At 36.5% G+C, this 27,418-nt stretch overlaps 1 protein-coding gene across 5 annotated transcripts in view; it reads right to left on the reverse strand.

Moving 5' to 3' along the window:
- Positions 1–27,418, reverse strand: part of GRM7 (glutamate metabotropic receptor 7) — an 888,658-nt gene that overhangs the window by 319,621 nt on the left and 541,619 nt on the right. For all 5 annotated transcript variants that reach the window (XM_054482695.2, XM_054482693.2, XM_054482694.2 and 2 more), the window contains exon 5: positions 6,425–6,565. In XM_054482695.2, the coding sequence (XP_054338670.1) occupies positions 6,425–6,565 (141 nt within the window). The remainder of the gene's footprint in view (positions 1–6,424; positions 6,566–27,418) is intronic.

The following is a 27,418-nucleotide window of genomic DNA, read 5'->3' on the forward strand; positions in this document are numbered from 1 at the left end:
ACGGATTCATGGCTAGTGAAAAATCATGCATGCCAAAGGATCAGAGCAAAGCCTCACAAATAATTTTCAAGTCCTGGGCTTTAAAAAAATCTCTTTGTAACTAAGGTCCAGGCCTGTGGACCATGTGGGATAAGGGGTTTTAGAAAGATTGAATTTCTACAAAACAATAGGATGAAGATTTGAAAAACAAAGTGAAGTTATAGAAAACAACAAAAAGTTCAATTTTTTGCACCAGCAATTTTATGATCTGAGATTTGTACCGATTACAATACACAACCATACAGAAGGCTATGCTAATTATCGCCCTCAGAATCAAGCATTGCCTAATCATCTTGCTTATCTTCTCTCAGATTTATCCAGTGGAATAATTGGCAATTAACGTAGGTGCCGCAATGCTTCCCTTGAAAAGAGGTTAAATTTTTGTTCTTAAATGCCTTTACAAAATTTATTGATTTTTAAATAATACAAGAAGATAAACTTTCATATTTAAGTGACTTAAAAGCAAACTCATAGAGTTAGCATGACACTTACTATGATTTAATGTTACACTAAAGTCTATTTTTAACAATTATACACGAAATTACCTTTTATGGGCATGGAATTTTTATTCAATACCTTACATTCCAAAAAGGATTTAAAGAGTTTTCCCAAAAACAATGAGGATTTTAGATGTGACATTCAGATCATTTTAACTTGAAGAATCCTATGTTAATCGGTATTCCATGTATCTAAATGTTATTAGCAAACTTACCCAAACAGTTGCTATAGAATGCCTTACTAAATCCTCAGAGTTATATACCTTAGCCTTTCTGTGAGGATTTAGTATTTAACATTCATTTTTAAACAAATGAATTAATTAACAAGCAAAGATTCTTAATAATTTGATACATTTCCAGTTCCCACAATTAGAAACAAGACATTTATGGAGGTAGGTAGGGGAAGATTTAAGGGTGATAGTAGCAAGAGAGATGTCAACCAAGACTCCGATATTTAAAGATGAGTCAGAGAACCAAAAATTTAACAAAGAACCACATTAACACATAATCCTATGCATGCTCACAGAAATTAAATCATAATTAATCTGTGGCAAGCCTCTGTTTAAGAAAGCACAAAGGTGTAAAAATGCATTTGACATTGCTTCTCATCAAAAAGGTTTCAAAAAAAGTCTTAGAGTACCAAAGGGTTAGACAGTATTTATCTATAACATTTTGTTGTGGATTCCTCAATCATGTTAAGTAAATTAGGTGCTGCAATAAAACATCTTTGTGACAATTAAAGGTCAATTCAGAATAGAATAATAAAATGACAGTAAGTATAAAGACTAATCAGTATAATCATCAATTATTTCTGCACATATATTCTGAGCACTTGACTTTAAGTGTAATTCTTTTGTCTTGATAGTCTTGTTAACGAATTATATAGGCTCTAATGAGCCTGGGTCCTGGTAAAAATAAAAGACTTAAGAAATACATGGTTTATTCATTAACAGCGTTTATCAACAGGCTTTTTGTTAGCTTCACTGAAAAGAGGACTTAAACTATTAGCTCTGAGAAGTGAGGTGTAAAGAAAAACACAGCTTAAGAATTCTGACCTTCCAAAATGTAGACATTTATCTGAGTATGCTCTTTAGCCCTTGATATCTTTCCACAGTAAACAGGGGTTGATTAGGGACACAAATCAAAACTGAATTTGCTTATTGTGTGACTTGAAAGCACTAGCAATGAAATATGAAGGCTTGTTACAAAAAATATATGTCACCAATTTATTCATCTTCTGTCATCTCAAAAGAAAAACAAATCTCTGAAAGTTAAATTGTCCCATCATCAGATGATGGATTCATAAATGCTGAGTTCCTGCTTTTCAGCAAGGCGGTAACTCTAATGAATCAGTATTCACCAAGTGGCATTTCATAGAACAGTGATATTAGTTAGACAAATGTTCTGGGTAAGTCATGAGTTATGACTGATAAGCCATAAGATGTTGCCCAGTCATAGGCAAACATATTCAGGTTCTCAGAACCTCCTTCTGAGTTTAAAAAATGCATTTGGGAGCTAAGATATTTGATGCTATTAGACATGTAAGGATACAGCTTCTCAGAAGAAGATGAGCAAACGCTGGGATATGAGATGTTGAGTGTTACAATCTTGGGGATACCATTAGCTATGCAAGGACACAGCTTCTCAGGAGAAAATGAGAAAACTTTGAGATATGATGCTCTCTATAATGCACAGTGTGTGTCCAAATGTCATTGGGCCTTGGATACACACTCTGTGTCCAAATGTCATTGAGCCTTGGACACACACTCTGTGTTAAAGCACCGAAATTCCTTAAGCCTTGAGCTTCATGTTTCACTCATAGCATAACATTGCATGACACCTGTCTGCAAACTCTTTGATACTCAATACATCACCCTATATAGTGTGCACCCCAGTAAAAATTCTTGTCTATACTTATGTACTTGTTTTCTTATTGGAGTTGATATACATCCTGATCTCTAAGGAGTGACACAGACAAAAAGATCTTCATGAATTCCTCACAGGCCACTGAATTCAGCCCAGAAGAGCAGGAAATTTCCATTGTTAGCTACTACTATGTGCTAGTAAAATTTCAGACCCTTTATTTAAATTATCTGATTTAATCCACTCAACAATTTTGAATGTAAAGTTTTACTATTCTCACTTCAAAAATAAGAAATGGCTTTGAGAAGTTAAAAACATGTTATCCAAGCTCTCACAGGTATGTGTGGTGATGGACGTCCTTAGAACAAAAGCTTAGATCTTTTTGATTCCAAAACCAATGGTTTCTTAACCACTGTGGTATAATGTTCCTGACCCCAAGATGGCCTCAATCTCGTTTTGCAGGGATTCACTTCATTTGTGTAACGTTCCTTCTTTCATTGACCCTTAGTGTCTCCAATGAAACATATTATTCCCAAAGAGGTCATACTCTAAAGTGGTCTTTGTGCCAGCAGCATCCTGGCAAGTCTCAAGGGTGAACACACTCAGCTGGTGGGCTGTGGGTAGGGGAACATAAATACAACCCAGAAAAAAATCACATCTGATCTTTCTGCCTGCAAATGACAAATGGTATGTGGTGAACTCTCTAGAAGAGATGACTATGTGTATAGCTAGCATTGTCTCCATGAGAAAACATAGCTCTTCTATGAAGTAGCATGAATGGCATTAATCCTGTCAAATGGAAGTTGTGTTTTCTGTGATAGCTTGGACAACCACATACTTGCTGAACTGCATTTCACGCTGAGTGATTACAGCCAACATATCCCATGAGCAGGATGGCTCACTGCGAATGCTTGATCTATATCAATGGTTATTAGGCTACTCAGAAGGAAGGTAACAGGAAGAATGTCTAGCTCTCAGATTGTCACATCCTGGGATTTGGTATCAAGGGAAGTGGGGATGTTTTTGAAATACTAAAGAGTGTGATAAAATCCCTTGCTTTAAGACTTTAGGTGAACATGGATAATTTACAGAAATAAAGATTACATAGTTGTTCAGGTTATTTTCTATAAGAATTCATGCACATCTAGCCCCAAGTAAAATTATGAAGTATGAACAGCTTATCTCATGTTTCTTAATGAATATTTTTCAATAATTATTATTCCTCTCATGACTTCGCATTTTCTTGTGATTTTAGAACTCATTGTTATACTCTGACCTCAGGAATTTGCTCTCTCCAAATAGTATGGGTCTCATTCCTCATCTTTAAAACTTGTCAAATGGCTGATTCAGTGTTGGTCTACTTGCAGCTAACATATAACAAACATAGTTTAGTATGGCTAAGGAGGCTACCCAGCCCAAAAGAAAAAAAAAGGCCTACATTTTAATTTGTGCTCACATCTTAAGAGTGAATGTTATATTAATAAGACTTCCTTTTTCTTTAGCAGAGCCAAGTCACAGAGAGAGCTCTGTGAAGGGGGCTATGTTCTACAGTCCTCAGATAAAAACATTCATTGTATTCACAGCGTAGATCTTCAGTGTCAGACTACTCAGCTAGCCTGCTCATCTGGGTGCCCTTTCTAACATGCCTGTTCTAGTGTTTTAAAATCTAGTTACCAAAGCATGCAACCAGGTTACCTTTCTCACTGATTCTTCACTTCCAAATTGAAGTATACTTAAATGTAAAGATTTTTTAAATAGTATTTTTTGGAATACTATCAAAGAAAGGTGTACATATGGGTGGATTTGGAAAAAAGAAGGACAAGGAAAACAAACAAAATATGACCACCATATCAATAGGTGGAAGAGTAAGAGATATGGTAATGGTAACAGTATCTACCTCCATTCCATATGGTACAGCTCATCACAAAGAAAGTGATGAGGAAGGAAAAAGGAAGGTGAGAATATACAAATATTTTGGGTACACTTATAATTTAGTGAATGTGATTATAAATATTCACATGGAAGAAGCACAAACACTTCTATTTCCATTTTTGTAAGATAGAGGCTTGCATAATGACCTTACTAGTCTGTATAAACCCAAATTCTCAATGATCAGCCTGAAGCATGGCTCCACACAAAACAGCCTGTGTTTAAGCTCATAAAAGTCAGAGGTGTGGCCTCAGATTGGGACAATCCTAACATCCATCAACCGATTCCACCTTCCAGACACTCTACAGAACACCAAATGTCAGAAAGAACCCAGGAAAACTGTCATCAATCATCTACATACTTCCAGTGCACTTGAATGTACCCTGTCATATAGACAAATTATCCAGATGTCAAGCTAATTTTTTCAGTTTCCACTTGAAAGCTTTGTGTCGCCTAGGTCTAGTCAATATTAAATTAATATTTTCCCTTTTCCCCTACTATTCTAGGGACCATATCTCAGAACTATTGTTATATAGCATGATCTGGAGAATATGGTTAATCCGATAGTCCAGTTGACTGAATGATACCTTTAATATATGCATCATACTTATTTTATATCATTATTTTTATTCATGTTTCTGGTCATATCTTGTTCATTTCTCCTTTTTCACAGAAAACTCCTTGAGACTACATTTAAGCACCCTCAAAGACTTCATGGTGTTCCTGATACCATGTATTACCTGATTAATAGATGCTCGTTGAGTGGATTAATCTACAACACGTGGGTGACCAGTATTCAAACAGCTGCATTACAAAGATAGACTAGAAGCAGAACTGTGTCGCACATAAATGTGTCTTTCTTGATCATACATAAAACATTTAGCCTTATTACATTATTATACCTGAAGGTCATCATTACAAATTGTAAAGGCTGATGTTTAAAGAGGTCCAGTTGATAAGATGGTAGATCATGTCATCCCCTTGTGTAACACCCTTCCATGGTTATCACTGCTCTTAGGATAAAAGCAAAGTCCCACATACCTCCTACAACGACTTAGTTCTGGACCATCTCTCTACACCTGCAGCCTTGGCTCACACATTCTCTCTGTTCTGTGTACTTCAGTCATGTTTTTTCTATTTTTCACATTCTCAGAAACACAAAAATTCCTCCTACTGCAAGCCATTTACCATGTTTAATCAGAATTCTCCAACCTATTTTCCTTCCCTAACCAGCCAATGTCCATTTCTTCATTTTATCTTGACTCAAGCATCATTCTTCCAAAAGGGTCTTTTGAGACAGCTTCTACCTTCAACATGAGTAAACTTCCTTAGTTATATGCCCTCATAATACTCAGAACATGGATTACAGTTTGTAATTATGAATTCGTTTGTGAGACCACTGGAATAAAGTCAAATTCCTTCCATCAGACTCTGAGCAACATAGAGGGAGGATTCTCACTTAGTTTGCTCACCACCAGATCCCCAGTGCCTAGCACCGTGCACAGCAGAAAGGAGTCACTCAATAAATATTTGTGAGTGAATAAATGAATGAATGTGTGATTTTTCTTCTGACTTATTCACAGATATTTTTCATTTACAAGGTTACATATAAGGAACTGTGAATATTTTAAATAGTAGATAACTCATTAACTTAGACATTAATGAAAATCATTTGGGATTTTCATTATTCTAAACCCAATCACTCTGTTTCCTTAATCAAGTATACTGTCCATGGTAACAGTTAAATCCGGCAATGGCATGGGATTTGTCAGAGAATTTTTTCTATGTGAAAATGACTTCATACTCCTGGCTGGAACTGAACAAGAGGATTCAAAGCAACATGACCCCTTCTGAATTCAAAGAATCACTGAAAATGTCAATTACTGCTAGATAGACAGGCAGAAAAGAATACATTCTTGTCTGTACGCCTTTTGTCCTGCAAGACGTATGCTCCTGTTCCATTTTTTGAACAATCTAGTAAAATTTAATTTACTTTTTCAATTTGTCTCCAGCCAAGCTTCCTTCTATCAGCTATGCAGACATTTCAGTGCTAGCCACGTAGAGTAATAGGAGAAGGACAATGAGAATTAAATTACCTGTGCATTTGCGATCTGTGTCTTCTTTTTTTGACCCACTAATTGTCAACTTGCAGTTGAAGTTTTCCTCCCAGTATTCGGCAAACCATACATTTCTTCTATTGTTTTCAAGTGTACGGGACGTAAAGTAGGCATCAAATCCTAAACAGAGTTAAATGAAAAGGTCATTGCTTGCAGGGCACTGCTGGCACATTCAGAAATAAAAACAAAAGTGACTTTTTTTCTTTGTTTCAGTGAACTGGATACTCTTGTGTGTCGACCAAAAAAAAAAATTAACAGAAGGAGGAAAAATATTCTAATTGCATTAATCTATGACTAAATTCCTAGTTCAATCTGACAGGTAGGTAGTTACTAGCACAATTTCCATTTGTAGGTGAGAAAACAGAGTTATAAGAAATAGTAACATGCCTAAGGTCAACCATTATGCCACATTCTGCATCCCTAACCATGTCAGCTCCTGATCCATGAATATTATTTTAAGAACCTCCTTTCACTTAGCAATGTCCCATTATGTAATTGACTTTCTAGTCAAATTAGAAGGAAAAGTTTTTGAAGAGGTTGTAGGTGAACTGAGTCCAATATAAACCTCAATCCAATGTATAAAGAGTATCCAGATGAGCAGGGATGAGGAGGCCGGGAACTCTCTAGCTTCCTCTTTAGGACAGTGTGACTTTAAATGTTCGTATGGGGTCATAAGATCTTGTAAGAGTCAGAGTGGAAAAAGAGATTGGATTCAGTGTCCCAAGGCCTAGGCTCAAATCCCAAATCTATGAATCTCGCTCAGTCATGGAACCATGAGCAGGTACATACTTAACCTATATGATTTTCTTTCAATCCACCTGCAACAATGAAGACTACACCATCTCCTTCCCCCACAGTATCTTGTTTGTGGCAACGGAAAAACTTTGGAAACTTACAAAGTTGAGTTCTATGATCAAGAACCATAGGAAAAAAAATGGACTTACTTCCCAAATACTTAAATTATTCAAAGTTTTCCCTTACCTGTAAGGCCATAAAAATGGAATAATCATTACAATTACAAAAATAAGAAGTATTTTATGTACATTTTCTCATAAAATGTCACATCAACCAAAGGAAGTAGGTAGTCTCAGATCCATACTCTAAAGTTAAAAATGAAGGCTTAGAGAAGAATTTGGACCCACATCTGCCTAATTCCAGACCCTGGTTTCTGACACCCATGCTATAAGGCAGTGAGTCTCACATTTTGGTGGGAATTGCAATCATTTGGAGAGCTGATAAAGAATACAGAATCCAGCTCATTGAGGTAGGCAGTATCTGAGTCTTATTATTATTATTATTTTCAAGTTCTCTAGCAGATTGTCTTAGTCACCAACAGTCAACAACTACTGCTATGAAGCTCTTCCATGGCCCACCTGCCAAGCCACTTCCTCTCTTTCTCTACTAGATGCTCCATCACCAACTTACTGTATCAGCTATTGATTCCACAGGGCAACTGGGTGGTTCAACAGGTAGAAGAGCAAAACAATCATGCGTTCAGGTATTGCAATGGGTAAGTCAATCAAAACGGTAAAACCCACTACACAGTCTGATAGTCCTGAGCCAAAACCAGTTTCAAAAAACGGAGCTCCTCTCAGACAATTCAAAGCAGCAGAAGCAGAGGTCAAATGGATATTATTCCATTTAGTTACTTCTTGCTGACTTGCCTCCTCTTAGCTGAGTCAGATTCTTTCAGGATCTAAGAGTCTGTTTATTCTTATACCTAGGGCAAAAAATAAATTAAGTCTTGAAGTTTGCCTCTGTTCAATTTCGCTCACAAAGAATAAAATTGTCCACGAGAGACTTAAGTTTTTAAGAGAGATCTTGTTGTAGCCATGTATTTATAATGCCTTGGAATATACTTGGCAGCTCTCTGGGTTAGGCACACACTATAGCTCTTCTTTATTAATGGCTACAGAGCTTCTGATACAGAATGGTTTAAAGTTTTCCCTCTGGCTGAAGTCATCAAGCCGTCACTCTTGGTCTGTCATTATAGTTCCTGCAAACTAAAGATTCTACCTATCTTGTTTTAGGAATAGGCTGTCCAATACAAGATATACGGTTACCAAGGTGGAACAGAGGGAAAGTCAGGGGTAGAAGCAGAAATTAGAATAACTCTATTAATATAATTATGTGTGTGTGTGTGTGTGTCATAGTGATTTTTTTCCAAACTTTCTACTAGAGCCAAGAAGGAAAGTAATCTGAACACATATCCCATTACTATTAGTTAAATTATCAGGTACTTAAATGTAAACCAAGGCACCAAGACCAGAGTTTTGGTTCGCTGAAAACAGAATCAGAGTCATGTTAAAGGAAAAAGATCATTCTTTTATAAGGGGAAGATGGTATGTTTATTATGAAATTGTTCCTTTTATTAGACAGATAAATTTAATTTCAAAAATTAATCTCCAGGTGCTTCTGAAGCAAATGCCCCATTGGTTACATGTTGAGCAATATTCCTGTAATCTTGAAAGTAAACTTAGAACAACATAGAGAAAATGAAATGGACTTTAGCTGGTGTTCAGACCACGCCAATCTGGTTCTTTCCTCTTTTAACTGGGTTGCTGCCCTCAAACACCCCTTGAAATTGGTGGCTGAGACAAGAGAGTGCAAAACAAGAGAAACATAATTTATCCCAGGCATCTTGTTTGGGAAGTGACCTTTCCAGGTGAGAGAGTAAAAGCTCTTGCAAGTGTGTGGTATGAAGGGAACCCTATCAGAATGTCAAGAGGGGGTCAGAGGACACAGCTGCCTGCTCTGCCAGGATAATGGGAGCTAACAGATATTGATGGCGCTTCCTGTGGCATCAGGAAGTGACCAGGAGTCCTGATGACTGCCTTCTCAACACTAGTCATGTGTTGGAGATTAGAACATCTCTGTTGGTCGAGGTGCCAGGGGGCACTCAAGGCTTCATTTCACCAGCCTATAAACAGAGGGTCTGCTTCCTTCTTAGTAAGAATGGCCCAATGATTCAGAAAAATAAAGCTCCTGGCACATCATAGGCATATGACACTAACAGAATCAGTGAATGAAGCAATTAATATAAAGAACAAAAGGAAATGACAAGAGGGAGAGAGAGAGAGAAAGAGAAAGGAGAGAGCAAAAAGAGAAAAGGGAAAAGAGGTGATGTAGGGAAGGGGAGGGGAGGGGAGAGAAGAGAGAAGAGAGAGGCATTGATTAGGGTGAGAAACAGGAATTCCCTGTTCCTGAGAGTGCAAATAAGTACAAAAATTTTTAAAAATAGGCCAGCATTATCTATTAACATTGCTAATATGCATTCTTAAAAGACCAGCCATTCTACTGCTAGGTACATGCACTAGAGAAAGTTTATACACATGCACCACAATATACATTCAAGAATGTGTAGCGTGGTAATACCTGTAATAACTAAAATCTGAAACAACCCAAATGCCTATGAAATACACAGAAAAAATGCTGTTCACAAAAACACGTATGAATCTCATAACAAATGTGCAAACCAGAAAAGAAAGAATGCATTCAGTATCACTTATGTCACATAAAGTTTAAAATTGGGCAGAAATAAGCCACATTGTTTAATAAGGCAGTCATATGTGGTTCAACTACAAAGAAAAACATTGAAATTATCACAGTAAAAGTAGGATATTCTTAAAAATAGATTATTTCTGGTGGTACAAGAGAGGAGACAGACATATGGTGGACAGAAACAGAGTGCTGGGGCATCTATCCTTCTGCTAGTATTCTTGACTGGGTGGTAACGTTACAACTATTTTTAAACCCTACATAGTTGTTTCATGCCCTTTTATATTTCTATAATATAACCTATGGCAGTGGTTTAAATTTGGCTCTTAAAAAATGTCCATGTCCTAACCCCCTAAACTTGTGAATATGGCATTATTTGGAAAATATATTAATAGTGTATTGCAATAAGTTACATCACAAATAAAATTAATTTAGGGATCTCTCGACAGGGTGATCCTGGATTATTCATGAGGGCTGTAAATCCAGTGACAAGAGTGCTTATAAGATACATACAGAAGAGAGACACACAGGAGAAGGTGAGAAGGAGATGTGAAGAAGAACACAGATGGGGTATTGCAGCCACCAGCCCAGGAATGCTTGGAACCAGCAGAACCTGGAAGAAACAGGAAAGGCTACTCTGCCTAGAGCCTTCAGAGGGCGATGGCCCCAGCTGAAACCTTGACTTTGGATTTCTGACCCCCAGAACCATAAGAGAATAAATTTCTGTTGTTTTAAAGCACCAAGTTTGTAGCCATTTTTTATGTTATCCTTAGGAAAGGAATACGCCTTAGTAAATAAAAAATCCTGTTGTGGTATACCTTACTAGCTTCTCTTTGGTCCAAATGATAACATTGTTCTCAGATGTCACAAAGTGGTGGCTTGTAGGGCATATTTAACATATAGACTTGTCTTGTCCTTTCTCTTTTGCCACAAAATGTGTGTGTGTGTGGTGATTGTGTGTGTGTGTGTGTGTGTGTGTGTGTATATACACATATATATATATATATTTTTTTTTTGAGACAGGGTCTTTCTCTGTCCCCAGGCTGGAGTGCAGTGGCTCAAACATGGCATAATGCAGCCTCAACCCACCAGGCTCAAGTGATCCTCCCACCTCAGCCTCCTGGGTAGCTGGGACCACAGGTGGGCACCACCATGCCTAGATAATTTTTGTATTTTTTTTGTAGAGATAGGATCTCACCATGTTTCACAGGCTAGTCTCAAACCCTTGGGCTCAAACAATCTACCTGCTTCGGCCTCCCAAAGTGCTGGGATTACAGGCATGAGCCACCGTGCCCAGCCCCAAAATATTTTAAAAATCAACTTCAAAGCCAGAAGTTTTTACTTGAAAGTCCAGATTTCTAGTTTTGCTTATAAAGTTAGAAGATCTAGTAACACCGAACCCCAACTCCATGTGTTTGAAAAATAGCTATTCCATTTAGGTAGGCCTGAGCTCTTCAGCTTACAGTATTTCCTCACCACCCGACTGCCTTTAACCTAGGCTACATTTCTCATTTTTGAGCTGTACGTGGTTGTCAGGGTGGACACAGGCTTCCCACCACTGAGAAACGCATCTCTCTAATGTGCCGTTGCGGCAATTTGAGTAATCTAAAAACTTCACTAAAATGAGAAATACTATTTCAGGCCTCTAAGAATATATCCTTGAAAAAGCTACTAAAAACAGGGAAGTTGGCCAGGCACAGTGGCTCACGCCTGTAATCCCAGCAGTTTGGGAGGCTGAAATGGGCAGATCACAAGGTCAGGTGATCGAGACCATCCTGGCCAACATGGTGAAACCCTGTCTCTACTAAAAATACAAAAAATTCGCTGGGTGTGGTGGCATGTGCCTGTAGTCCCAGCTACTTGGGAGGCTGAGGGAGGAGAACTGCTTAAACCCAGGAGGCAGAGGTTGCAGTGAGCCAAGATTCCACCACTGTACTCCAGCCTGGGTGACAGAGCGGGACTCCATCTCAAAAAAAAAAGAAAAAACAAAACAAAACAAAACAAACACAAAACAGAGAAGTTGGGAAAGCAGCAGGATATAAAATTTACACAGAGAGATCATCCATCTTTATATACACAAACAATAACCACTTAGAGACACAGTGAAAAAGAGCACAATTAAAATAGCTACCCCCCACCCCCCCAAAAAAGAGAGAGAACATCTATCCAAGAACAAGTGATATCTTTCCATTTATCAGGGCTTTTGTCTTTCAGGAAAAGTTGAAGCTTTCACTTATGTCAATTCCATTCAAGTTAATTTATAGATTTTATGTGATCCCAATAAAAATACAAATTTTTCTTTCCTAGAGATAGACAAGTTGCTTTTAAAGTTCATACAGAAAAATATCAGAACCAAGAGAATGCTGAAAAAGAAGAGCAAGTATACCTGAGTGTTTGGTAGTTTGGGGGAAGGAAGTGAAAAAAAGGAGAGCAAGCTCTAGGTCTTAAATTCAGATTTTAAATTCACTATTATTAAAAAAGAGTAGTCTTGGCACATAAATAAAGAGATCAATTTATCATTGGAACAGAACAGAAAGTCCAGAACTAGACCCAATTGCACATGAGAATTTAATGTAGTGGAGAATAAAGGTAGTATTTCAAATCACTAGCAAAACAATGTGCTTTTAATAATTGTCTAATAAACAGCAACCAGTTGGATATTTGGAAAATGATCAAGTTGGATATTAGTTAGGAATTTAACATATAATCCCACAAGAAATATGAGGAAGCACTGCATGGATTCAACCACAGCAAGTGCATTTGGGTTTTCTATCTGCAAAATGGGGAATTTTGCATGGTTGTAGGAACTGGCTGTCCTGCACCCTTGACTCTATGCCATGTGCTGTGTTCTCAGGACATGTTCTGCAGGTAGCCCCGCTAGCACTTGCGCAGTGTTACAGGTGTCAGTTTTTTGTCTGCCTCTCTTGAAAATCTTTGAGGTCCTGGAGGCCAGAGACTCAGTTCTCCTTCCCCATTCCAGGTCCTATCAATATTAACTGATGTAAATTGAAGTTAAAGACATGTAAATCGGCTTGGCTAGAAGACCGTTATTGATCTAATGAGAGGAGTCTAGGCTCTCAGATGCACCCACAAATTATTTGGTGTGTCTATTGATGAGAGAGGTGGAAACCAGCCATTATTTTTGAGAAAACAAATAAGAATTATTGCAACGAAAATTATTCCACAAAGAACAAAAATCTCACGGGAAGTGTTTATGGATGAGGTAGAGGAAATAATGCCTGCAATGTTATTGCACAAAATGTCTCCAAAGGGCTGTTGCATATTATATAATACCAGAGTGCCCGTCATTTTTTATTCCTTTAAACTGCTTGGGAAACAGAAGGGCATTTATGTAATCTGAATATACTTACATGGGAATAAATATGGATATAAACAATACATATTAAATTGATAGTTTAATGGCTAAAAGCAGACTCTGAAACTAGAATTCTAGGGTTCAATTCCTAGCTTCGACACTTACTAGCTAGATGACCTTGAGCAAATGAGCTAACCAGCCTAAGTTTCTCAATTGATAAAATGGGGATGATGATAATATAGACTTCACAGGATTGTTGTAACTATTGGATGTGCTAATATATGTAGTTTTTAGAACAGTGTCTAGCATGTAAGTGTGTAAATGTAAGCTAACTTAATAGAAAATTATCTCAGACACACATATAAGGTGAGGAAAAGAGAGAGAGAGAACAATAACAAAAAATTTAAGAAACTTTGTACTTTAACTCCAGGAATTATGTATGAAAAGCCTCGCTTTGCAGTCAGATAGACCTGAATTTGAATCCTGCCTCTGCCAACTACTGGCTATGTTATTTAACTTGTCTTATGCTAAGTCTATCACTTACATTTCTGCCACTTTTGTTTTGCTATCAAACTATACTTTTTAATTTGCTTATTATTTCATTCATTCATTCATTTCTTCACATATTCCAAATAAGACTTAAAGTGGCACCTACTTTTCCTCATCTATAAATTAAGGATAGTAGGATACCTTACAGATGATTTTTAAAATTTTCAGTATGAAGGATAAACCAACATTTTAAAATTGTTCAGTAAATGCAGGTTCCTTTCCTTTTGTTAAGGTAAGCAGTTTTAATATCAGTTCCAGGCACTGTAAAGTAACAACCCTCTACCCTTGAAAGCCTCTTATCATTTTCTTATGCTATGTGCAGTCATGTGAGCTTAATGGTCCACATATATATTGTTTTGAGGCTGCTTAAGATGCACAAGGTCAGTAGAGATGAAATATAAAATGACCATCCCTCTAGTGGATGATGTAGGAGGTGAGACTTGAAGAGGCATCTACCTGGAGGCCACAGGCTGCTTCCATAGGGCGTGGAATGGGTGATAAATAAGCGCACGGTGGAGGCTCCTGCTATCCTTCCTTCTACCCCACCTCATGGCAATGCCAACTTGAGCCGCTGCCTTAGAGGTTAAATGTTCTGTGCAGAAATGTGGTAAGGGTTTTACTCAAGAGCACTGATCCCTCACAGGTATTACAACATTACTCCCAGGCTTGGGTTTTTATTGTTGTTGGTATAATTTCTTGCCTTTCTAATCTCTTGCCTTTCTACCCTTCCTCCTTCCACACTGTGTTGTTTTAATGACACCCCATATTTTCATATCTTTTTTCCCTGTACTAACAGTGAGTGTAATTGTCACACTAAATTGTACAATCTTGACTGCAATACATATTGGCACTTGCCAACATATATCCAAAGCCATAAAAAATGTGCACATTTTTTGATCTAGCAACATGTTTCAAGGTATTTATCCTAATGGAAAAAGGATATGCATTTTTGAAAAGGCATTTAAAGCACTAGGTGATTTTAAAAATTATTAATTTTACCAGATATGTGAATAGCATGGTGATATAAAGAATAGGTTCCCATCAGTTAGAGATACATTCTAAAATATTTTAGTTAGAAGACATAATGTCTCAGCTTTGATCTAAAATGCCCCATCACAACAAAAATTCAGGAGAGAAAGTTAAAGCCTGATAGCAAAATATTGATAATGTTTGAAACTGGGTTTTCAATTCATGTGATTTGATTGTATCATTCTATTTTTATGTATGTTTAATAATTTTTATGATTTTTTTTTGAGGCAGAGTCTTGCTCTGTTGCCCAGGCTGGAGTGCAGTGGTGCGATCTCGGCTCACTGCAAGCTCCGCCCCCCGGGTTCACGCCATTCTCCTGCCTCAGCCTCCGGAGTAGCTGGGACTACAGGCGCCCGCCACTATGCCCGGCTAATTTTTTGTATTTTTAATAGAGACAGGGTTTCACCGTGTTAGTCGGGATAGTGTTCATCTCCTGACCTCGTGATCCGCCCACCTCAGCCTCCCAAAGTGCTGGGATTACAGGCATGAGCCATCACGTCTGGCCGATAGATTCTTTTAAAAGTAGTTATAAGGATAATCATTTGAGCACTATTTAGAACAATGAAAATGTAAAACCACTGCAAATGTCCCCAAAACACAAGATTAAATATATGTGTTGAAGTAGTATGCAGCCATCAGACTACAGAAAGTTTTCAAAAATGTATGCTAGGAGCCAAAAAAATGTGTGTTTTTATGTTATATTTTAAAAGTTAAAAATACTTTGATAGTATTACTATTATATATAATATTACATATGTAATATTCACTACATTATCTAATATCAGTGTCAATAGTAACAATGAATGTCAATGTCAATAGTAATGACAAACTGTTGACATATTAGATGATGTGATAACCTACTGTTGATATTAGATGATGTGATGAATAGATGATGAGTCATATTTTATTTTGTAGCTCATTCAAGTTTTTTAATTCCTTATACATCTATAAAGCAAAACACAGACACATGCCACATAAAACAAAAAATATGTATATAAAATATATATCTCTCTAAAATAAATGCTCATTCGATACAATATTCAGTCTTTTGCAAATAGTAAAATTTTGTATAAGAGCCATTATACTCCAAGATAAGTTAATTCCTATTTCTAAACACACCTAATTTTTACAAATGTAATCTATAAATCTATTATTTATAACTATCCAAAGTAGGTATAGTAAATATACCCATGTCACCACTCCCTACAACCATAGCAGACATCAATAATCAATTTTGAATCTTCCCAACACAAAGAAATGATACATGTTTGAGTTGATGAATATGCTAATTACTGATTGATCACTACATATGTGTATCAAAATATCACTATGTACCCCAAAATATGTACAAGTATTATGTGTCAATTATAAAAATAAATAAAATAATAATCAATCATGATAATCAGTCTTAACAAACCTGGTCTCCAGCCTCTTTCTAGCTTAGTGCTTTAAAAAAGCTAATATTCTTCTGACTTTTTAAAACATACAACTTATATACTATCCTTGATATGACATATTTTCAAGAAATTATTCCTGAAAATTTACTGTATATAAAGTGGTATTTTCAGATAGAAACATTTAAATTAATTAATGGCAACACAATCTCCTACTGTGTAGGTGACTACTATGCCCAGAGCTTTGGTTTAAATGCTTTGCATGGATTTTAGCTACTGAACGTAAATGTACCGTTATCTGGTTCTCATAGAAGTTCCAGTTCAATATGCTCTCTTGGAAGACACCAAAGAAAAACACATGGTGCTTTAGCTTGATATAATATGTTCAGTATCTTCATAAAAGAAATATGGTAGGTGTTAGAGATTGTCTATCAAGAAAACCAAGACCAATAGGGTGTATTGCAAACATTTTTTATTGATTATATATAGAGTGTCTTTGGCTTAATCTTGTTTGCATTTTTTTTTTTTTTTATGTAGGACTCAAAAGAGTTCAGAACTTTCTATGATCTCCAACTGGGCCAACAAGATGCTTCCTGTTGGAAGAGATGGACAAGATCTTAAAGGGAGAGTATCTGGAACACACAGTTGTCATTTCCCTATGCTAAATTCCACGGAGCACACATCTTGGTATTGTACTCCTGCTGCCAACAATGGTTGAACACTTACCGTAGAATTGGTAGATTCCAAGGCATTATATTTTTAAACTCCTTTTTATAAAAACCAGGCCTCAAAGGATCAGTTATCCACCAGAATTTCTTTTCTCTGTTCCCTGAACTCCAATATGTCATCTTAATTTCTATTTCTTTCTCAACTTCCAGGAAGAAGCCTGATGGTTAGTTCCCAGAAAGGCTGTCAGCCTAATTAACTAGCTGGAGAAGATCATGGGAAATCTAAACCAATCACCAAGAATCTACCAGGGAATTCCCAAGTGAGATCTGCCTTTCTTAGAAGACAGCTTTTAGATTACAAGAGGAGTGCTTGCCAAGACCTGATGCCTACCTACAAATGCTCCTCTCCAGGACAGTGCTGTAACAATCCACAACTACTGATTTGTATAGAGCCCCTCTTTAGGAACTTATCCCTGACATAGAGGAAGTATATGCAGAATATTTATGTCTACAACAGTTTACACCCTGGTCTACACACTGGAATTAAGTATAGAATTTTTTAAATTACCTTTGCTTGGACTCCAAACCAGACCAGCTGAATCAAAGATTCTACTGTTGGGCCTGAGTATCCATGTTTTTAGCTTCCCAGATGATTCAGACATGCTGTCAGGGTTAAGAATATCTACTCTATACGACTGTGCAATTTCATCACTCATATATCCATTTTACACAAGCCCTGGACGAGCTATCCAAGGAGTACCAGAAACATGAGAGAAAAGGTCCCTTTAATTTGAGCATATCTATCTATCTATCTATCTATCTATCCATCCATCCACACACACACACACACACATATTCTTACATATATACATATATTCACATATATGCACATATGTATATTCTTATATATACAAATATGTTCACATATATACACACATATATTCTCATCTATACATTCTTATATGTATATGTATACATATATATGTGTATATATATGTAAAAATGTGTGTGTGTATATATATATATCAGAATTACTCAGATAATATCACATGTTCACGTCTTTGGAAACATCAAATAACAGACGTACATTTGCCATAGTTGACTGAATCTTGTTGTCATTCTTTGAATGTCATCATTTATTATATGAAAGCTTTCCAAGATTTAATGAGTAATATTCTGCTACATAGAGATTATACATATGATTATTTCAGCTTGATGTCATCCTAATGAATGTAGGGTGAAATTTATGTTTCCATTGATCGTGGATATTGTATCTATTACAATACATACAATTATACATTTGTAATATATAATTTTTTTAGAAATGTCTAAGGAAGATATTTTTAGGAATTATAGTAAATTATCATAATCACTTTCATGTGTATATAACTGTCCAAGAATCATAATCTTACAGAATAATGTATTTAGTGCATATAAATTATTAATCAATTCAGCAAATGGGACCTACCCATTTTTCCAGGCAATGACAGAAAGAAAGCCAGACAAACTTGTCAGAAAATTATTCTGCATTGTAGAAGCTTCATGTTTTATTTTTAATAACTATAGAAGAACCATGTTGCCTGGTTACCATCTTCATTTTGTACTCTGGTCTAAAAATGTCTCAGCAGCCAGAAGTTTTCAGTGAGCTCAACATCTAAACTTATATAATCAAACATCTATAACAATTCAAGAGGAATTTTACCAAAATGATATTTCATTTTCTTCCTAATCACAGATTCAGCCACCACCTAATGATTGAGGGGAAAAGAAAGCAACCTTTTGAAGGAAAGACTTTTCATATGCAAGTCTGAGAGGGGAAAAAGAATCTTAAAAAAAAAAAGGAAAACAAAACTCAAAGAAAATAATACCAGTGCCCCGAATGCATGACCACTTAGTATTTGAATTCCTATGAAAATGTAAATCAAAAGAAGAAAGTTTTGGGCACCAAGAGAAGCTTAAATTAATATTTACAATGTTTTTCAATTTCACATCAAAGGTCACTTTTATATGCAGGTATTTTCAGGTTTGAGAAGAACTGTCCAACATTCTAAAACATGCTATTTTGATATGTTATTTCTCCATGTCTTTCTGGCATATTAAGACATCATATGTGCAGAAGTGTAAAAATGAGAATAGATGACTCATGTAAATAAATGTCTTCATGTAGGATCAAGTTCAAGCAGCAAACTCAGATTATATTCATTCTCTCACCACCTGAGTTACTAAGATATTCCTGAGAGCGAGACATTGCATTAGGTGCAATAATAGGAAAGGTGAATTGTCCTCACCTCTGACCTCTTACACTTTTAGACGACTACATCTTGTTTTCTAGGAAATCACTTCCACATTTATAGGTTTGTAATTGTTACCAACTGACTGGGTTGGGAGTGAGCACGTAACCTTATCTGTGCCAACCAGATTCTCTTCCTTGGTAACCTGAAACTGGGAATAACCAATTCCTGTCAACCAGGACTGCTCACTTTATAGAAGAGATGTAAACTCAGGAGTTGCTGATAGCAGTCACATAGGCTGAGAAGTAGAAAAAGTCAGTTTGCATGGGGAGATGAGTCAGTTAGAGTCCTAGAAAAAAAAGACATGGAGGGAGAAAAGAGTCTTACATTTTTAACAATGTTCAAGTACCTGGTTCCAATCTATTTCTAAGGCCTTGATATATTCCTTGCTCTTGGATTCTATAAGACATCCATTTATTCTTATAATAAATCAACATCCCTCCTTTCTTATCTTAGGCAAATCCCAATGTTTGTCTGTCATTGGCAACTGTAAGGGTCATAACTAATATTGATGTAGGGATAAGTCAGATATGGATCCTGTTCTCAGGGAGATGGCCAAGAAGTAGGACATACACATATAATTTTCACAGAAAGGGAAGAGATTCATAAGTTATAGAGATGCAATGATGGAAGTTTCACATTAAGAAGCAAACATTCCTGACTCTGAATAAGGTGAGTTCAAAAAGTTTTTGGAGGCAGTGATATTCAGTATATTTGGAAATGTTTAAAATGATGACTAATGCTTTACTTTTTTCTTTCAAAGTTTTTTTCTAGGTAATTGGCGTTGCAGAAATATAACTTCAATCTGCTGCCAGATTGGTTCAGACACAGAAATCCTTGCTTTTATCTCAATGTGGAGTGCTATTAGTAGGAGTACTTCATGCTCTGTATTTTAGAGAGAGCAATGGGATGGACTTGGTATTCAAGCCATATGGCAACATCATAAATATGGTCTTGCCTTGGACATGATGTTTCCAACAACAAAACGCAGTCAACACTGTTTGCACTATAGCCCTACTGACAACTTTCTGCTCCTCTAAGGAGCAGGCAGCACTCTGAGTGCCAGATGAGAGTTTTATGACAGTTACTGGCAGGGCCTGTGCTTGCTACCTGGGTCAGCGACAGTATCGAAAGAAAATGCAGTCTCATTTTAGTCACCAGGGATTGCTTCTTTGTCATATACATTTAGAGTGTGTCTTGGATGAAATCAGAAAATGGCATAATAGAGCAATTAATTATAGCAGAAATTAATTAAAGCAAAAGGTCCCATGGTAGAGACATTCTGAAAGTATATAATATACAACTTCTGCTCCAAGATACTTTCAATGTTTGAGGGTAGATAAGAAAATAAAAACAATACCAATGATTCTAGCTAATGCTTACTAAAAAAAGTTAAATGATTATACTGGGCTAAGAATGATATATTATTTCAATTCTCACAAACATCCTAGGAGTTAACCATTATTATTATCCACATTTGGTGAATGTGCACACTGAAACTCATATAGAATAAGTAATTTTCCCAAAGGCTCATAGCTAAAAAGCAGAATCTGAACACAGTCTACCTGATTCCAAAAGGTAAACCACAGTGCAAGAAGAAATAACAAAGCCATCTAAAAATTCAAAGATAGCCTATGAATGTTACAGGATTTCAGAGATGAAGAAAAATGCCAGGATAGAATGATACGCATTTATGCCACGGAAGAGCTGTGATTTGTGTTCAGCCTAGAAAATGCAGAGCTCATACAGATAGGAAGGACTGGAGAGAGTGGAGGATTACAGCAAGCACAAAGGGTGAGGTGGTTGTATCACTTGTGTTTCCAGGTGATGAACAGACTGATTTGACTACAATGGGTGTTTGATGTACAGAACATCTTTATGGAAAGGTGTAATGGAACCAGATTGTAGAGGGTCTGCAGTATAAAGAGTCAGGATGTTATCTCACAGGCATTGTGAAGTCATTGAGGGTTGGTTCTTAGAATGGATACTGTGATAATAGCTGCATTTGAGGAAGAATATACTAGCAGAACTGGGAGGAAGGTTCCTATTTGTTGAGTGACATTGCTATAGAAGTATTCATGTATGAAGCTTTTCATAATCCTTACAACACTTGGAAATGTAAAACTACCATGTCCATGCTTAGATGAATGAACTAAGGTTCTGCCAGGGAAGATGACTGTCTCAAGTTCACCAGATGGGAAAGATGGACACAATATTTTGTCCTAGTCTGATTACTTCAAAGCCTATACTCTTAACAATTCAATGTGAAAAACAAAAGTAGTAAAGAGGTATTGCAAATATTGAGCCTTAACTATTTCTAGGTTCTAAGTAATCTTCATGTAATAACTTGTGTAAACCTTCTAATACCTCTGAGATAGGTACTTGTCTTCGTGCATTTTTGTGTTGCTGTAAAGGAATACCTAAGGCTGCTCAAGTTTTAAAGAAAAAAGGTTTATTTGGGTCATGGTTCTTCAGCCTGTACAAAAAGCACGGCTCACAGCATTTGCTTCTGGTGATGGCTTCAGTCTGCTTCTACTTACAGCAGGAAGGGAGGGGGAGCTGGTATGCAGAGATCACAAGTGGTGGGGAGGAGGAGTGGAAAGGTGCCTAGTTCTTTTTAACAACCCAGCTCTTGTGAGAATTCTGAGGGAACTAATGGAGCAAGAATTCATTCATTACAGTAAGGATGACACCTAGCCACTCATGAGGGATCCGCCCCTGTGACTTAAACACCTCCCATGAGGCCCCATCTCCAACACTAAGGATCAAATTTCAACATGAGACTTGGTGGAGCCAAACAAACCATATCTAAACCATAGCAGTACTACCTTATCCCGGTTTCACAGATGGGAAAAATGAGGCAGAAACAGCATGGGTCATTTGCTCATTACGAGAGGAAATGAGATTTCATTCAGATCTTTGGCTCCAGAGCCTGGGCTCATGGTTCTGCTGTGAGGCCCTCAATTACAGCAGCAGTTGACTAAGAAGTAATAAGTGTGACATCTACAGTCTAGTTGAAAGTTTTACAGAACAGACCAAAAATGAGGACCTTGATAAAGAAAAAAAGTAAGATGGGGTGATTGGATCTAGAGCTTATAGAACAAGGTAGAGGGTGGATTCCAGAAAATGTTGAGGACATTTTATTATTATTATTATTGTTCTTGTTGTTTTTTAAATAGGAAGATGTGTGATTTCCAAATCACTAAGCTTAAGTGGAAGGTGGAAGCATGAAGGAAAATGCTCTGAAGGGTAAAGCTGTAGATTCAGAAGCCAAGAAAATGCCTATGATGCTGGGAATTAAGAGGATGAAATCATCAATAGAAAATATATAAAGAAAGAATAGTGTGTGAAGGGAAGAGCTTTGGGAAATGCCTGCATTTGAGGATGTCAAAGACAAACAAAGAAGCCATCAATGGAGATAGAAAGGAATTGTCAGAGAAGTAGAAAGAGGGAGGAAGGTACAGAATCATAGAATCTCAAAGCTTAGTAACAACCAGGGTTGGCTTCATGGCCATGGGACCTGAGCACTCAAACAGGGCCCCAAGTTCAGAAAATCCCCTGGTTGTAGGTTTAAGGCTCTTATGTCATTCTTGAAACTCTTAATTTTTGAACAAATCAAATACCCTCATGCTTTTCTTTTGCACTGATCCCCCCACCACCAACACAAAAACAAGTGTGTGTGTATATATGTATATATATATATATACAAAAAAAACCCCACAGTCCTCGCAAGATTTAAGAGTCACCTTTTTTCCAATTGCCTGTAAAATTTTTCCATACATAGGCTACCAAATTTCTCTATATGTGTATCTAGTACAAGAAACTTGCCATATCTTAGGGATAGCCCATTGCATTATCAGATCTAAACTTTAGGAAGCTCTTCCTGTAGTAAGCTAAGGTTTGTTTCTCTAATTTCTGTGCATTATCCTTGTTCCCCTCTTGATGATAACAAAGAGTTAAGTATAATTGTACTGCTATGTTCTGTATAACTTCCATAAATTATCTGATTTCAAACCTTTTGTTTCATGGAACTGATAAACTGTTCACTGCCAAATGCCAAAAATGTGATTAGCACATAGTAGGCAGTCAGTAAATACTGATGTTTTGAAGCAATTCTGAACCATATTTCCTAAGTGCTTTCTCACTTTCAGAAAAGACATTTTAAAATTTATTTATAGTCCCTCAACTCAATAATTCTATGTAGTCATTTTAAAAGTCATTCCCACATGGCAACCATGAAAACTTTTAGAAGTTATGCCTACACCGAATCTTCTTTCTTTTCATCTTTTCCTAAAATTATAAGTTTTTTGGTGGGGGGTAGGTTTTTGGTTTATATCACATGGGTCAATTGTAACTTGGGTGCATCCACGTTTTGGCTCCCTTTAAAGCAGTGTTTCTCAACCTCAGCACTATTGACATTGTGGCCAGAAAACTCTGTTCTGCGGATGCATTAAGGATGTTTAGCAGCATTGCTGGCCTCCACCCACTAGATTCCCTAACTGTACCACCACCAGCCCCCAAGTTGTGACAATGAAAAGTATCTTCATACATTGCCAAGTGTCTACTTAGAGGAAAATCTCCCTTAAGTGAGAACAACTGATTTAATGCTTTTTAATTTTTAATGATTATGAGTACATAATAGTTGAATATATTATGGGGTACATGTGATGTGATATGGGCATGCAATGTGCAATGATCAAATTAGGTAATTGGAGTGTCCATTACCTTAAGCATTTATTATTTTTGGTGCACATTAAGAACACAAATTCCACTCCTTTAGTTATTTCAAAATATACAACAAACTATTAACTATAGTCACTCTATTATGCTACTGAATATTAGGTCTTATTCATTTTATTTGTATTTTTATACCCACTAATTACCCCTACTTCATCTCTCCCTCCCCACTACCCTTTTCATCCTCTAGTAAAGCAACTCTACATAATGGCTTTGAGTCAAGGGATGATGTTTCCTTTATTGAATTACAGAACTTTCTTCTAATGGTGAAAAATTGATGCAAAAATTCATGTAAATTGCACGACACAGTGTTCCTTAAGTTGGGTATGAGTATTAAGATGTCTGGAAGAGGAGTCACCAAATTTCAATATGATAAACTTCCCTGGGGGATAAGTTTGTTTCTTCTTTATCTTGTTTTGTTTATTTAGTTACTCATTCACATTTTTCAAACTCTTTCCATTATTAACAATCAGAATGAATACTTTTTATAATCAGAGTAAAATGGTGCTTTCATTCTGAAATCAAATAACGCACATGTGAGTAGTAAGAAAATGGAACCCATGGGCACAGACACATTCAAGGAAGATTCACAAGAAAGACTCCTGGGGTACTTTTGTTTTCTTCCTCAAAAACCCATATCTTATAATTTATAGGAAAGGAGAATAATATTAGATGCCATAAAGTTTTTCTATTTTATAGTATGAAACTATTTTAATACACCATATAAGCCAGAGGTAGCACTTTAAAATGAAGTGGCTAAAACCAAGCACAGTTATTCCTGAGGAGGAATAATGATGGCACCACTTGCATCAGATAATGTGCACAAAGAGGGTTTATGCATTCCTCATGAAACAGACCACCAGACTGAGCTCATTTTATACTCCCAGCTACCCATCCATCCCAAATGCAATTCTTAAATAACTACTCTTTCTAGTCTTAATGATACAAAGAAGAGAAAAATTGCGTGAAACACTATTCATGCACATCCCAAAGCTTCCTATAGGCAGTCATACTAAAATAATAGCAATAAAAATATAAAATATGGGCAAATCAGAATGTTTCCAACATATGTTAATTTAAGACGCAGAGGATGAAAACTTACTGAATTTTAGGGTAGGCTAACTGGAGAGGATTTAACAGATGTCTTTTTTAATTTGTAAAGTATTTCTTAAAAAGGAAGTAAAAATAAAATAGCAAGGGAGTTAAAGGGACACTTTTTTTTTTTCCTACCTCAGAAATCTGTCTTCAGATTCACCTTTTTAGTGTGTGTAGTTGCACTTTCACTTTATTTATTACAGCTTGAAAATATAGGTCATGATAAACTCAACATGTCATTAGGAGGATTTTTTAAAGTTTCTTACTGGGAAATTTTTCGTTTGTCCAAAATTTTCTTCTAGGTGTACTCGGGCCTCATTGATGCTTTTGATATAATTTTGACAAAATGAACCCTCTCAGAGATAAAAATCATGAATTAAGAGAAAATATAAAATATTGGTTTTAATTTTTTCAATTTTAAAAAATTGGCAAATAATAATTATACAGATTCATGGGGTCCATAGTGATGTTTTGATACATGTAATATATAATTGTCAGATCAGGGTAATTGGCATATCCAACATCCCAAACATGTATCATTTATCTGCGTGAGAAGACTGAATATTCTCCTCCTAGATATTTGAAACTGAAAATATATTATCATTAACTACAATCTTCCTGCAATGGTATATGTATTAGTTCATTCTCACGCTGCTGATAAAGACATACCTGAGACTGGGTAATTTATAAAGGAAAGAGGTTTAATTGACTCACAATTCCATATGGCTGGGGAGGCCTCATAATCATGGTGGAAAGCGAATAAAAAGCAAAGTCATATCTTACATGGCAGCAGGCAAGAGAGCTTGTGAGGGGAATTCCCATTTATAAAACCATCAGATCTTGTGAGACTTATTCACTACCATGAGAACAGTATGAAGAAAATTGCCCCTAGGATTCAATTATCTCCACCTGGCCCCACCCTTGACATGTGGGGATTATTACAATTCAAGCTGAGATTTCGGTGGGGACACAGCCAAACCATATTATTATATAACAATAGAAATTATTCCTCCTCTGTAGTAGAAATGGTGAGATGACATGCTATCTGAAGTGGAACTCCATACTAGAGTTGGAAAAGCAAATCAGTAAAGTAAAACAGTTATTTTAAATTTATTATGAGAAAAAATGCCTATCCAACTTGAATACATGATCATAGATACATGTGAATGTAGATACATGTGAATCATCATAGATACATCATCATAGATACATATGAATACACAGATACAATTTGGTGAATACATCATAGATGTAACTCAAATGGATGACAGAATAAATGGAGCTGTTCAAAGTCTATTTTGGATCCATATTTTGGCTCTATAAACATATTTAAAGTGGAAAAGAAGAAAATAATCATAACATGGGAACTGAATCTCCAGCTATAGTTTGTAAGTTATAAGACGCCCTTATAACTTTTTTTTTTTTTTTGAGACAGAGTTTCACTGTTGTTGCTCAGGCTGGAGTGCAATGGCACAATTTCAGCTCACTGCAACCTCCACCTCCTGGGTTCAAGCAACTCTCCTGCCTCAGCCTCCTGAGTAGCTGGGATTATGGATACCCGCCACCACGCCTGGCTAATTTTTGTATTTTTAGTAGAGACAGGGTTTCACCATATTGGTCAGAATGTTCTTGAACTCCTGACCTCAGGTTATCTGCCCGCCTTGGCCTCTCAAAGTGCTGGGATTACAGGCATGAGCCACCACATCTGCTGCCCTTATAATTTTTAATGAATTCAAACTCAGGTCCAGACAAATTATACTACGAATAAGACAATAAGAAGGTGCTGAAAATCATAAGAATTTGAGTGCTGCTGCAAGATCCCACATGGAAAAGTATTTTCCCTATTTTTAAAAGGGGAGGAAAAAAGAAGATGAAATACGGAAAAATCTTTATATCACCCTCAAAAGTTTCTATATATTTGTATAACAATTAGTATATGAGCACAAGTAAAATATGTAATAAACACTCAGAGAGAACTATATGTCTTTAGAAAAACAAGGTGACGTGAAGTTTCTCTTTCAGTGGCAAACAAGGTGACATCAAGTTTCTCTTTCAGTGGCCAGGACAGAAGATCAAGTTTCTCTTTCAGTGGCCAGGCCAGATGATCTCACAAAAGATCTAGAACACTTTACATGTCCTCTCTGTATGTTTACTTCTCTGCAATCTTTTATAGTATCTTTGTGAACGAGCAGAAGAAATGCTGTGTGAATCTACCACTTGGAGATATTTGAGTAGGTGGATTTATAGCAGACCTAACTGAAGATTGCTGAATAATGGTTCAAAACAGAGCAAGAAGTGACGACAAGAGAGAGGAAGGAGAGCAGTTTTTGGAATCAGACATATCTGGGTTCACTTTCAGGTTCTAGTCTCTTCTAGCTGTGTGGACTTGGGCATGT

Source organism: Pongo pygmaeus, chromosome 2, assembly GCF_028885625.2.
Source record: "Pongo pygmaeus isolate AG05252 chromosome 2, NHGRI_mPonPyg2-v2.0_pri, whole genome shotgun sequence".
NCBI lineage: Eukaryota > Metazoa > Chordata > Mammalia > Primates > Hominidae > Pongo > Pongo pygmaeus.